At 40.9% G+C, this 14827-nt stretch overlaps 1 protein-coding gene across 2 annotated transcripts in view; it reads right to left on the reverse strand.

Moving 5' to 3' along the window:
• Positions 1–3258: 3258 nt before the first annotated feature.
• adgrl1a (adhesion G protein-coupled receptor L1a) overlaps positions 3259–14827 on the reverse strand; it is a 177950-nt gene continuing 166381 nt past the window's right edge. For both annotated transcript variants that reach the window (XM_058770095.1, XM_058770094.1), the window contains exons 23-25: positions 14074–14196; positions 12318–12335; positions 3259–12007 (exon numbers count right to left, since the gene is read on the reverse strand). In XM_058770095.1, coding sequence (XP_058626078.1) covers positions 11112–12007; positions 12318–12335; positions 14074–14196 — 1037 coding nt within the window. In that variant the 3' untranslated portion in view covers positions 3259–11111. The remainder of the gene's footprint in view (positions 12008–12317; positions 12336–14073; positions 14197–14827) is intronic.

A 14827-nucleotide genomic window follows, 5' to 3' on the forward strand; every position in this document is an offset into this window, starting at 1 on the left:
TTGAAATGCTGTGGCATGACCTTAAACAGTCCATTCATGCTTGAAAACCCTCCAATGTGGCTGAATTAAAAGAATTCTGCAAAGATGTGTGGGCCAAAATTCCTCCACAGCGCTGTAACAGACTCATTGCCAGTTATCGCAAACGCTTGATTGCAGTTGTTGCTGCGAAGGGTGGCACAACCAGTTATTAGGTTTAGGGGGCAAGCACTTTTTCACACAGGACCATGTGGGTTTGGATTTTGTTTTCCCTTCATAATAGAAAACTGCATTTAAAAACTGCATGTTGTGTTTACTTGTGTTATCTTTGATTAATATTTAAATTTGTTTGATGATCTGAAACATTAAAGTGTGACAAACATGCAAAAAAAAAAAAAAAAAAATCAGGAAGGGGGCCAACACTTTTTCACACCACTGTATATATATACACTGCCATCAAGATGACGTCTTTCATGGGAAGTCCATGGTTATTAGATCAAGACAATGCAAGCTCTCATTTTGCATCTGCTACAACAACATGGTTTCATAGACACATGTGCATGTGACTGACTGGCCAGCAGATCTGTCTCCTATTGAACATGTACGGCCCATCATGAAAAGAAGAATCATTAGAATTAGAAGAATTAGTATCCTCAATTTCCAAACAATTAAACATTGTAATTAAAAGGGAAAATTTATGTGACACAGTGTTAAACATGCCTCTGTCCCAGCTCTTTTGGAGTGTGTTGCAGCCATCGAAATCAAAATTAGTTCATATTTACTAAATAAAATTTGGCCAGTATAAACACTGGCTATTTTTCTTTGTACTTCAGTCAATTAAATATAGGTTAAAGAGAATGAACACATAACATTTTCTTGATTGTATGGCATTTCACAAAACGTCCCAACTTTTCTGGAATTGGGGTTATAGAAAGATGGGAAACATATGCTTCTCATTTTCAAAATAGTTATTATTTTAGTGCAGTCCTGATTTATATCTTCCTTATATAAATTAAATAATTAAATTTATATTTTTGTTATTATCAATTCAATTTCAAATCTTGCTTTTTTGTTGTTGTGGTATGCCAACTACTTTTTTGAATGGTGGTATAGGCTAGGCTATATTTTATTTAAAATCATGTATTTTAACCCAACACTGAATGGCACATGGCATCCATGACATATTTGATTTGACTGGACTTGAAATATTATCATAAGTTTCCCAAGAAGAAGAAAAAAAAAAAAGCCAGGTGAATTTAGAAATTTGTCAATCAGCAAACAAAAATCATTTATATTATTTTTTTCTAAACAAGAAAAAGCATCTCATGCTTCATTGTGTCTAAATGCATATTGGCTTCACGGGAAGTTCATCAGTTGCGCTACAGAAAGCCGAGCGAACACTGAAGTAAAGAGTCGTTGCTATGGAAATGATACACTGTCTAGTCTAGAAGCGGCAGTTTTAACACTACTACACCGGGCGCGAACGGCGCGACACATTGCGTCGAAGTAGCCTACATGGATCCCCTTATAATAAGTTGTTCAGTAATAAATGCAAGCGCTACAGTAAACGGATGCCGCGTTCTATTTCTGACGCACTCAACGCGTTTGCGCTACCGACAAGTTGACAAATAGATACAGAAAGTGCGCTTTGATGCATCCAGTGTAGAGACGGTGTTAGGATGTTGCAGACCATTTTGTTTTGCAAGGTTCAGCTCATATATCCTTGGTGTAAACTCGCCTAAACCAAACGCCCCCCAAGAACAGCTCAGCGCCCCCCTTTCAAAAATATTGCTTCCAGCGACCCCCGATGCCCTCCGAACGCCCCCGTTGAGAAGCACTACTCTAGAATATCTTAACTGGCAGATCTCAATTCAGATCAGTAATTCAGCCCTAGAAGAAGATACTACTATTCATATTAATATTTAGATGTGCAGGAAGTCCAGTGAATGTGCTGTTACTGGTAATGTGGTACTGCATCTCTGCATCGTCAACTTTCCAAAGGACCAACCTTAAATGAATAGTTCACCCAATAATGAAAATGTGCTTTGAATGTACTCAGCCTCAGACCATACAAAATATAGATGAGTTTGTTTATTCATTAGAACAGATTTGGAGAAATTAAGCATTACATGACTTGCTCAACAGTGGACCTCTGCAGTGAATGGGTGCCGTCAGAAAGTGAGTCCAAATATCTGATAAAAATCCACAAGTAATTCACACAATGACTAGTCCATCAAATAACATCTTGTGAAGTGAAAAGACATGTTTGTGTAAAAAACAAAAAATAATTATGAGAATTTTATCTGTTGTTGACTAAAATATGAGCCCTCTATTCACAATATTGCTTTCTTCTTGTTTGAAACAGGAGAGAAATATGCACAGACCAAGCACCATTTACAAGCGGGGGGAACAAAAAAGTTCAAAACTGTTCTAAACAAATATGTTGGTGGATTATGATGTGAGAGGATAGACAGGGATGGACTTATTATTATTTTTTTTTATTTTGTATTTTTTACCTGGAAGAAACGTTAATATGGATTATGGCTTTTTCCTTTATAAAACATTAATTTATGGACTGGAGTTTTGTGGATTATCGTGATTTTTAAATTTTTATCAGCTGTTTTGAGTATCATTCTGACGGCACCCATTCACTTCAGAGGATCCTTTGATGAAGTGATGTGATGCTAAATTTCTCCAAATCTGTTCCGATGAAGAAACAAACTCATCTACATCTTGTATGTTCTGAGGGTACATACATTTTCAGCAAATTTTCATTTTTGGGTCAACTAAATGCTGCAGTAAAAACAAACAAACAAACAAAAACTGTACCATGTCCTTTAAAATAATTGTAAATGGTTTAACATTGCATTATATCTTACTGTAAAATACTTAAAAATTATTGTTTTGGGCAAGTAAAAATGATGAATTACCACATAAATTTACGATGAACAGTAAAAGCACATTCCCAGGCAAGTTCCTGCGTGACAAAGGGACAGCTTCAAAAATGCCTGTGTAATTCTAAAGGTCACAGAGGTTGAAAAATTGTCACGCAAAACTTAATTACATATGTTTTTGTGTAAGAAACTTTGACAGACATTATAAGTGGATCTCAGGGCAGAAGGAAAAAGGTAATGTAAAAATGTTGTAGAATATAGTCACTTTAGTTGAAGTAATTTGCATAACCACTAAGAAAAAAAATAAAGTGGCGATAACACACCTGAATATTAATTTGTACAGTGAGTGTGTGATTTTTGACCCACCTCAGACATGAAACGACCAATGTTCGGTTTTAGTAATTTTTTATTAATATGTGCTGATACAGGGTCGTACTGACCTGCAATGACGCAAACGCTTACATAAAACCATCCCCTTTGGCCCAAACAGCTGTCAAAGCAATGACGGTGAGAAATAAAACACATATCATTCTTCAATAAAAACAGTAAATCACATCAACCCTCCTGTTACACGGGACTCAAGCATCATAATTTAATCAAAAAGCTGTTCAAATAAAACAATGAGTTCAGAAGGGAAGAAAAAAAAAAGTTACATGATACATAACCTCAATGACATAACCATCACCCTGGCCTTTGATGACTACTAATTGTTTCTCCCATGTTCAGTTCTCATCTTATACAATGTCTAATACTGCGCGATCACACAAAGATGTAGTTATGATAGTCCAACTCAAGAAGGCCTAATACATTCTAGGGTGATTCTGACCCTGCCCCCTTTCTCAAAACCCAACAAACCCTGACAGGAAATGAACACAATGCTGAGTTAAATCACTGGGTGTTTTTTAAAGAAACTTGCTTGTATGATAAGGCGGTGATTCTTCTAGAAGACCGGTTTACACCCACTCATCTGCTGAACGCTGGCCCACGCGGCCCCTCTGGGTCATATTTAATATGCAAACATACAGTCAAAGGCATGCCTAAAAGAAGCTATAAAACAAACCACAACTTGCTTCAGATTGGTCCAACTTAAACATGTAAAAATGCCCTTCTGTACAGAGTACAAAAAAACTACACAGCTCAGGCATGACTCGCATGTTAGTGTTTTGTGATCAGAGTAGGAACACTGTTTTGGGAGTCTGTATTACCCAGAGCTCTGTGTTCTGGTGTAACCCTGCCTGACCGAGCCATTGTTAAAGACTGACAGACAGCTGGTTAACAGTTAACAACATGAACCTCCCCACTGGGCTCATGTCACAGTCTAACATATTCTCAAAACTACGGTACAGGTGCTGTTTCTAGCACAGACACACTCCAAGAGACCAAATAATACTACATTATTAGTGTGTAGATGTCGGTTTAACAGCTCTGTGCCTGTTCCCTCTCTGTTTATGACAGTTACCCCTTTTCCACCGACATGGTGCTGGTGGCCAATCTGGCCCAATCCACACATTTCCTTCTGACAAAAAAGCTGGTTCAGGGCTCCACAACTGCTGCTTAAATCTCAAACCAAAAACAGTGAAATGTCACACTTAACAGCCTATAATAATTGTAATTTACCGGTCAATCTGAACAAAATGATTTTAATAAAACCGATAGTTCCAACTTTGTTGTAAAATGCTGATACTCTTGCACTCAGATTATTGCATTGGTTTTAACTATATTATTTAGCATAAGAAATGTTTAGTCTGAACTAATTATTATACATTTGTATCTTTAATCATATTGCTGTTGCTATCATTTTCCACAGTAATCACTGAACCCTGTCCTTTACAGTAATTTTACCATGGTTAAAGGAGTTTTAGACATTCTGCTTCATGTAATGCACGGTCTCTTGGATTATTGCTTTAATTTACAAATGTTGTGTGTATGAAATGATGAAATTTTTTTTGTTATAAATTTAATATCATGAAACAAATACCTAATAGATTTCAAATATTTAAAATTACTTCCTTTATATCATAGCCAACTCATGATAAAGATATTGAATTTATGGATGGTAAAATACGCTCTCAAAATGTGTGGTAACATTAAAAACATTTCCACCAATTTCCTGCATATCTATGGTTAACCCAGAGGGGGTGCATGATAAAAAGGTCCACCATAAAAAAAGATCTATTGTCCAAAGTCAATAGTGTAGTGATGCACAAAGTACCCTTCACACAGAAGTCACTTTCAAAGCATGCACTATTCTGTTGGTCAACACTGTAAATTCGAGTGCAAAATTCCTATTGAAACGATTGGATTTTGCCTGTGAAATTTTGCAAAGGTAAATGTAACTGCACCTTAAAAAACGTAGAAGCACTGTTTGTTTGTAGACAGGTTACGTAGTAACAGCCAGGTGCATTATCGTTCAGCTCTCAAGTCAGTGGAAATGTGGGCCAGTTGTAAAAGACGTTCACACATCCTTTTAACACAAGCACCATTTCGATGGAAAAGGGTGTAAGTAAGCTCTGTCAGGATGGTCCCTTGTTCGGTGGCTGTGGTGGTGTTAAAATGCTTCCGTGTTACAGGAAGGTGTTGATCGCTCAGTGACTGAGGGATCCCAATAAAACATGTCATTTAACTCCAGGGGCTCTCTTAGCCTGTCAGACGCGGTGTGGCCGAGCAGGTGGGGTGCTTTGCCCAGGGCTGATACTTCATGTTGTTTTGACAGCAGTGAATGACTTGTTCATATCGCTCTCTCCCTTTTTATTATATCTATCCTCCTATCTGGACATCAAGTCAACATGTGGCTCTGAAAGCGAAGTTCTTGTGCTACATAGGGGGATGGCTCGTGATCAGAGGTCACGACTCGGACTCTCTGGTGCCAAGCCCCAGCTGAGGATTGGGTTGACAGCAAGGTGACAGACTGTCAGATCACAGGAGTGCAGGCCGGTGCAGTGGCACCTATGTGGAGAGGGACAAGAGACGGGTGTCTGGAAAGAGGACCTTTCATAGTTCCTCTCGGTCTCACAGGCCCATACAGAATCTGCACTTACGGAAAACTCCGGATTTCTGCAGAACTGGAACACGCATCAATCACTAAGTTGAAGACATCTCTAGTCCCTTGAGTTCCATTATTAAAGACCCCATGACATATAAATGACAGTTTTGAGACATTTTGTCCACGACAAGTGGTTTTGTACTCCTAAACATTGAACTTTTTGAAGATATACACATTTAAAATGTACTTTCTCTATTGAGAAAACCAACCAATACTGATGACTCATCTTGCACCTGTGGGCGTGCCCAAACCTGTTCCTGGAGATCAACTTTCAGCTCCGACCCTGATCTAACACACCTGAACCAGCTAATTCAGATCTTGATAATTGAGATAATCTTGAGCACTTGATAATTACAGACAGGTGTGTTGGAGTAGGGTTGGAACTTATGCTGCCTTCACGTGCTATCGGAATTATCATAAATATGAGTTTCCTAATTGGAAATTGGACGTGAACGCCTCTCAAGTCTTATTTACTACTGGGAAACTCTGAAATAATTTCGATACCAGAGTTTCCGAGTTGGGCAGGCCATAAACTTTAAACATGTTGGAGGGGACAACCATTGCTGCCGTCAACGATATTCTCAGAACTACATCACTTTGTCTAGTCGCTAAAGTAATGTATTTATAGGCTATATATGAAAGATCATTTGAAGCATATTGTGTGTCGCATTATAAACAGTGAAATAAGCATGTATTTGAGCAAATTCCAGAATTGTCAGCAGACTATCTAGTGCGGTGAATGTTTATATGATTGTCAACCAATGGGATTGCTACATTTTATTCTTTCTGACAAAGCAGCACTCGAATGCGACAAGCTCGTAATCACAACTTCATAAGTGGGAAATAGGAAATTTCTGATAGCACGTTATAGCACTTAATGCTGTCTGCAGTCTGATCTAGAATTTGAATGCTCTTCCCTTTAATTCCATCTGTCATCATGGTTGACTGATGTAACCCTAAAGGCTATTGGTTATATAAAAATGGTGGATATATCCAGACCGAACTTCTTGTGTCAAAATGAAATTTGAAATAGGAAAGAAATCTGTATTCGTCAAGCGATTTCAGGGGTTCTTTTCATATTTTGGAAAACTTCTTTCAGCTACCAATAAAAGTGTAGCACTCTGAGCTTAAACTCATTCTGCATAAAAATGGGGAAAAAAAGCAGCAGATTCTGTCTGGGCCTAGTCATCCGGTGTCTACTCATGCACTCTTTGCCTCTCCATTTGAATGTGAAGACATGAAAACGAGGCCGATATGGAGAGCGGATCAGGGTGACTCCTTTCATATCTAAAGAACAGCGAACACAAGTGCTCTCAAAGAGCGAGAGGGGGGAAAGACAAAGGGAGAAACCCAGAGAGCGGGAGCATGGTGGGTTGACTCCGCTAGATTATAGCTCTTAGTATTATTATGATAATCAGGGGTTGTATGGGGATTTTGGAGGTGGTAGCAGTCCCTCGGAGCAGGCTTTAGTCTAGCAGTTTACTACAGCGCATAATCACTGTCATTATCACCATATTCAACACTGTACTATATTATCCCTTCAGTCCCATGTAAACAAAGCCTTTGACTAACATAACAAATCTTCCCACATTAATGCTCAGCTAGGAAAGCCATGTAAAAATATTTCGGTGAGCTAAGTGGGAATGGAGAGAACGGTATAGGAGGGGGAACGAGGAAGAAGGGTAGATGGGAAATAAAAACGAGCAAGGGCACAAAAAGGAGAGATGCACAAAACGTGACGCACATAGGACGTCTCCAGGGATGGAGGGAGAGAGGTAAACAGCCTCTCCCGCGGGCCGGTGCAGAAGGGTATAAGGGGGTAAAACAGCAGCGATGTGGTGCCAGGTGGGCAGAGGGCCATGAGTCAGGAGCAGATCTCCTTAGAGGGCATCCTAAGCTCTAAGAGCCAGTTCACAACGGTGTATGACAATACATTCAAACGGTCAAACCTGCTGACCAGTTGAAGCTGGTCCTACTCATCAACATGGAACATTTTTGCAAGAAAAGCAAGTAAAAAAAAAAAAATGTTCAGGTCATTGCTTTAAAGAAAAGCTGATCATACATGCCTCGGGCTAAATATAGGACCGGGTGTACTAACCACAGCACACCGGTGAACATACTGACCCTGTGTCAATCAGTACAAGTTACCATGCAATGGATTGCACACACGTCCCCTTAGAAGACTTACAGGAGTGAGAGATAGAGAAAGAGAGAGTGCAGATGGTGCTTGGATTGAATGATAGGATGTTGATTCGGGATGCACAATGTTCTCCACATTTGACAGTGGGTGCAGCAGACCTTCTCTAAACCAGCTGCAGACTTGTGTAGTTTTGACATCACCTCTTCCTCTGACATTAAACATGGATACCCACCCCTGATCTCTCTCTTTCTCTATATGGCTATATTTGGAATGGCATACTAGCTTATTACTTACTGCATAGTATTCAGTGTATTTATTTTTTCTAAATAGTGACAGATGTTCCACAATAAACATTTCAAACATGCTTCACTGTTGTCACATGACCTCATCATGTTGGATCATTCAGTGAATAATATTTAATAAAAACTAGAAACAAAAGCGTTTTTGGCAAATAGAGCATCTTTGCTATTGGCAGTCCAATCCAATTTAAAAATGAAAAATTACAGGCAATATTTTCGGTTCATCCATCAAATTGGAAATGAAAGATCAAGTAAACCACTTTGAATTGTGGGACAAAATAATTTATACTGGCTGAATTCTATTTATTAGCATTCTACTCTTAATATTTCTTATTATGGCAGAAATATTAAGAATGCTATGCCATACCGAATTCATCTTCTGTTGTTTACCACTCATTCTGGCAAAATTTACTAGGTAATATGAGAGAAAATTTGCATACCGTGCAAAGAATACATCATATATACTGCAGCAAGAGTAGTATGCTAGTATGCTTTTCGAAGAACAGCACACTCTCGTCACCCTCACATATGCTTTGTACACAGAATGAAAACCACACTGAATAAATGAATATGTGCATAATCAAAACAGACAAATAAATATTAATAAATAAAACATCAGACATGAAAGACTTGAAGATTGAGCAGACTTCAGAGGGGCGGAGCACTCATGAATACCTCTCTTTTGTTCAATAGGCTATGCAGCTCATTTGCATATGGGGATTCTAAACCACAGAGGCTGTGTCTCATTGGTCAGATGTTCCTGTTGCTCAATGAATGCTAAACCTGTTTTGTTTTTTTGTTCTAAACCTCAGTTTCCATTTTACCTGACTGGCAAAAAAACAACATTTAAAATACCTTTAACAAAGTCTTTTAGATGGAAGCTTATACTGAGCTCTTATATAGATATAGATTTACTCTGCTTCCTGTTCTTCTAATGCGGGTCCATCTAACCCAATAAAAATAGCCTCTGAGATACACACTCGCACACATACGTACTCTGGTTCGCAGGCATCCAAATGTTCACGTTCAGACATACACATACAAATTGTAAATCAACTGTCACACCAGGTTCAGAAACAACAGCTGATATTGGTATGTAAAAACAGTCAAATACAATCTAGGGTTTGCGACTGAAACTTTTCCGAATGTGCCCCCTGATTTTTTTTTTTTCACCTAAATATCTTATATTCTATTCATCTAGTCGTCTGATATCTATTACATCTTCCAGATAAAATATAACCAACACTACATCATGGCTGCTGTCAATCAACCCACAATGCACCAGTGTGCCCCTGAGGCACAGTGCATTCCCCTTCCATTCATGTCAAGCGCTTCCTGTCTGGGAATGTTGAAGGTCAAACATTACCAACAATGTAATGGGTTATATTACATAAAAATTGTGCCAGGATTTATCTCGTTTGTATGTAAAATCCTTCTCTTTCTGTCTCTCTCTCGCTGTCTCTTGGCAGACAATTAGATTTCCTGGCACCGCGGGGCTCCAGGGCAGGACCGAACGAGGGCCGGAGAGAGCGAAAGAAAGAGAGAGGGAGAGAATGGCGTAGTGTTTGGGTCACAAACTTCAAAACATCTTTATTTTTGATTTCTGTTGCAGTACAAGAACTGTTTTTCGTAGTATTTGATACTTTTTTGTTGCTTTTGTTCTTCTATGTACAGGAGACGAGTAGAGTAAGACTTGCTTTCGCTTCCGTGTGGTTCGTATGTACAGAGGTCGGACTCGAAGAATGGCTGGAGCGGTAGCAAAAAAATTCTTCTAGCCACAATAACACAGGTGATACAGCACGTCCACCTACAACATCCATCAGTGATTCGGAGAGCAGGTTCAGTCCTTAATCCACCCCCTGTCTGTGGATCAGAGACGAAACCCTACAGAGTTTCATTCACGAGAGGTCCCATGGCCGAGAGGCTTCAAATGACCCAGCTGATGATGGGTTGTGTCCTAACGTCCCCCTCGTTCCCAGTCTCTGTGGTTGTTCTATACAGAAGAGTCAGTTCAGAGAGAGAAATAAAGGCAACTCCACTGAGGCAGCTTCCCGCTACCTGTGTCTGAACAATAGTCCTTGTTTTCCTTTTTCATGAGCATATGTTCACACTCTTGATGTTCAGTAACAAGCACTTCTGTGAGTGTGTGCGTGTGTGTGCGCGCGCGCGTGTGTAGATTCCAGTTTGTGTCCTGGCTCAAAAACAGTTATTTTTGGCAACACTGAAGAGCTTTCAGAGAGATTTTTGTCACTTGCAATATAATGGCATACCCCCATTTCCTCACGTAACAGCTCTCATCAAATAATGATGGAGAAAGGAAAGCGAAGGTAAGGAGTTACGCAAAAGTAACATTTTAAAGATAGGACTTGAAATAAAACACAGAAATAGAAGCCCGGTGTGAAGTTTGACGATATTTTTGGAGCAGAGTGAGCTGAAGGCAGAGACATCCATTGAGAGAAGGCAGATAGTTGGACTTGCTCTTTCTCTATGTGTGTGCGCGAGGAGGGAGGAGAAAATGATGCTGATGAGAGAGCAGAGTGGTTACACAGCACTTCAGAGAGCCTGCTGCCATGGAGACAAACCTCTCTGTCGCTCTCCCTGTTTAGGCTTTCCTTACCTCTTACTTCAAAGCAAATGAAAGAGCAAAAAGGCAACCAGACATAAGGAGGGCGTCAGAGACAGGAGAGGAGTCCATCATCGCCATCGGCACTTTGCATCAGACCCTGTGGCGCTCTTCCTCCTCCACCTCTTTCTCGTGGTCACAGGCTTGTGACCAGCTGCATCTGTCCATCTCCCTCACTGTGAGGGGGCTCAGGGGCGGGGTGGGCTTCAGTGCTCGGTCTCCTAGGTGGAGCCTGGTAGAAGGTCTGCATGGGGGCTCCGCGGGAGCCTATGGCGGGCCGACCTGAGCTGTAGTACAGCTCCTCTGGAGGCTGAGCCGAGCGCGGAACCACCTCTAGAGGCTCTGGGCTGCTGTCGGGGTAGGGCGAATCTCTCAGATTGGTGATGCTGGTGTAGAGGGAGTCCCGCGCAGGCGAATCGGGGGCTCCGTTGTGGCCCTGGCCTGCTGCGCTTTGGCCGCTGTGACCACTGTGGCCCAAACTTTCGGTCAGGTCGGCCGTGTAGCTTTCGGACTCATCGGGGTCGCTCTGGTAGAGCACGGACTGGGCACGCTGCAGGAGCAGGGGCTCCTCCAGAGCCTTGTAAAGCAGTTCCACGTCTTGTGGCGTGCGCTGACGCGCTTCTCTAGAACGAAAGTCTTCATCGTCCTCCATGCCTATTGCTGGCTCTGCCCCGCCTCTGCCCCGTCCCATTCCCATGTGCCCATGTCCTCTGACCAGGCTGCCACATGTTCTGTCAGCGCCCCCAGCCCCTCCACCGCCTCGTAGATTATTGTGCACAAGTTCCGATATGATCATCTTCTCGAACGCCGCTGCGTCCGAGAGGTTTCTCCGTATGCCGCCAAGAGTTTCTGAACCGCGGGGGTTGAGCAGGGGAGGGGGGCTATCTCCACCGCCGCCTCCCAGGAAGTCACAGCTGCCCCCGGGAGCTCCCGAACCCCCGACACTACGCAGAGAATAGCTGTTGTTGAAGTTCCCGTTCAGAGGTAGCGTCTCCATGCCTCCGTGATCTCGGTTCTTAGACAGTGTGCTCTCTGTTGAGAGAGCAAATGAGAGGTGGTAAGCAAACGAAAAAGGAGGAGGGAGAAGTGAGCACTTCATTACCTATTTTAATCAAGACGGGGATTCACAGCAACAGAATCCGGGATTAAATCAATAATGGGGAACGCAACTTCCATCACAAGATTAATAGGCTTATGGACAGAGGCAAGTTATTACCAGGGACGTAAATTGTATACATAGAAGCACAGGCTTCACTGCACACATGAAGAGGTTATCATTCTGCAAAATTAGCCTATAAAACACTGAAAATAGCCATAAGCCTGAAAGTGGAAAGAGTCTTACTTGGGTCACGGAAAGTTCCTGTGGATCCATGGTGAGGCCATGTGAGGGCAAAGTGAGACAAAAGAAAGACAACAACAGTGATCAATGATATGTTTTTAACTTGGGCTTTACATGAAACCACCTTCTTTTTCTTGAACATCGGCATAAACAAATGTCACACTTAGGAACTCTATTGTTGAAATAATATAATAGCCATAAAGAGACAACAATGTACATCAATGGAGAGAGAGAAAAACAAAATGTGTAAATCATTTATCATTTAATCACCATATTTTTCAGGGGATTTGAATGAATATCTAAATTTGGGTAAATTTATACTAAATACAACTTTTTTTTTAATATATATATTTTTTCTAAGAATTTACTTTTTTTAGACTTCACTAGAATACATGCGAGAGAGACAGAGAGAGAGAGAGAGGATAATTTATGTGAGTGATTTTTTACTATTCCCTCAGCTTTCCCTCTGAGGTTTACGTTAAAAACTGTGATGTCTACTCATAGATAAAATATGAAAACAGCAGAACTACTATCGTATAGATTTGGGTCAGAGTCTGATTCTGCGGACTGAGGAGTTTCAGATCAGTATCTCACTCTTTTAGTCTTGGGAGTTGGGATCTTAGAAACAGCCGCTCATTCTTTGGTTTGGGGAGTTGAGAAACAGAGCTTTATTGTTTGGTTTTGGCACGATCATTATTCGGCGAGACGTTATTCACACTTCAACCTCATAAAGTCAAGATGATGTTTATTTCACGCACCCCTTCACACGCCAGAGATGTTGTGATATTCTTTTAACTCGTCGGTGTGTATTGAACGCGGGAGATGCGTGTGGCGGCGCAGACCAAGGCGTGCGGGGGTTTAAATATTAATGCCCGGTATGATTTTAATCAACGCTCCTCTGTGCAGAGAGAGAGTAATTAGACATTCTAATGAGGCCCTCCTCCTACTTCCTCTCGATAAGCATTCTAAAAATGTCCTCTCAGCCGAGCCGAGCCGAGCGGCGCACCGTCAGCCTGACACATTACACAGAGAGGGAACGTTTAAAATATTCAACAGAGACGCTGTCTTAAATTTCACCCCACTGACATGGGAACCGCAGCTATCTTTCTCTCTCGCTGCCTCTCAATCGGCAACACGAAAGCGAACGGTACGGCAAGAGAGCGAAGCCTGGGACGTATGTATGTGCGGCACGGACCCAGCCATGCCGATACTCTGTGTCGAATCTTCAGGGAACGCTCCGCTGTCAGTCACTCAACTTCAGCCCTAGCTTTAATCGATGCTCTGGTCTGTCTTTCCAGCAGGAGGGATTAAAACGCTGGCCAGATGGTCAACCCCTGTCCACCCCTCTGAATCACACTGACAGACCGACAGGGTGTAAACTCACACGCACAGACCTACACACACACAGCATATGCACTAGAGTGCACAGATCGCAGCACATGAATACCATCTGTGACACTCACACACACTGTGGCAGAAACTGCATGTACAATAATGATAATAATAAAAAAACATTCCAGAGGAATATTTTATCACTCAGAGGACGCTCATTCATAGCTAAAAAGTTAAGTTTCTTTTGCACATCAACTTTTATGAAGCCTACGAAATAGCTACAACTTTAGGTTGCATTTTGGCAAATGTGAGCACAGTTTGAGATTCAAACAGTTCTGAAACTCTACGTGATAAACAATTAAGATGTAAAAGTGATCTCATTTGTGATTTTTCTTTCCAATACAAAATAAGGTCCACCTACACTTACCAGTAGAGTTGAAGACCCCAGGTGAGGGAGGGGTAAACGTCTCAGCCAGCAGTGTGTTGTAGGGTGAACTTCCTGTACGGGTTTGCAGCACGGGGTTGGTCAGAAGATGGTTCCCCATTGTACCTAAAAAGGAAAAAGAAAATTCTTCACATAAACGTCATAATATTTTGTGACTCTGACTTTCAAAATCCTACTCTGTAAATGTTATTTAAGCAGCAAGGCACTGAAGGCCATGCTACAGGTATGTTTTGAATATACATAACAGCCATAAAGTGGGTTAGACCAACACAATCTCATGGAAATTTGTAACTATTTTTACATTTTTGCAAATGTTTACCTTTGTAGCCAATTCGTATTAACTGACATGTATTCATGGTAACACTTTAGTTTGCGACCGATTCTCACTATTAACTAACTATTAACTATGACTGTTATCTCAATAAACTCCTAATTTGCTGCTTATCAATATTTAGTAAGGTAATTAAGTTTAAGTATGGGGTAGAATTAAGGGATCTAAAATATGGTCATGCAGAATCAGGCATTAATATGTGCTATATATTGTAAGTACTAATAAACAGCCTATATGTTAGTAATATTCATGCTAATAAGCAACTAGTTAATAGTAAGAATTGGTCTTTAAAATAAAGTGTTACCATATTCTTACAATCTAAATTGTACATTTTCATATGATCTGCTTATGCCCCAGTAGACCCTGTGTTTACTTATTTTCTTTTTGTTCAGAAAAGTGCTAGTC

This window comes from Onychostoma macrolepis, chromosome 03 (assembly GCF_012432095.1).
Source record: "Onychostoma macrolepis isolate SWU-2019 chromosome 03, ASM1243209v1, whole genome shotgun sequence".
Classification (NCBI taxonomy): Eukaryota; Metazoa; Chordata; class Actinopteri; order Cypriniformes; family Cyprinidae; genus Onychostoma; species Onychostoma macrolepis.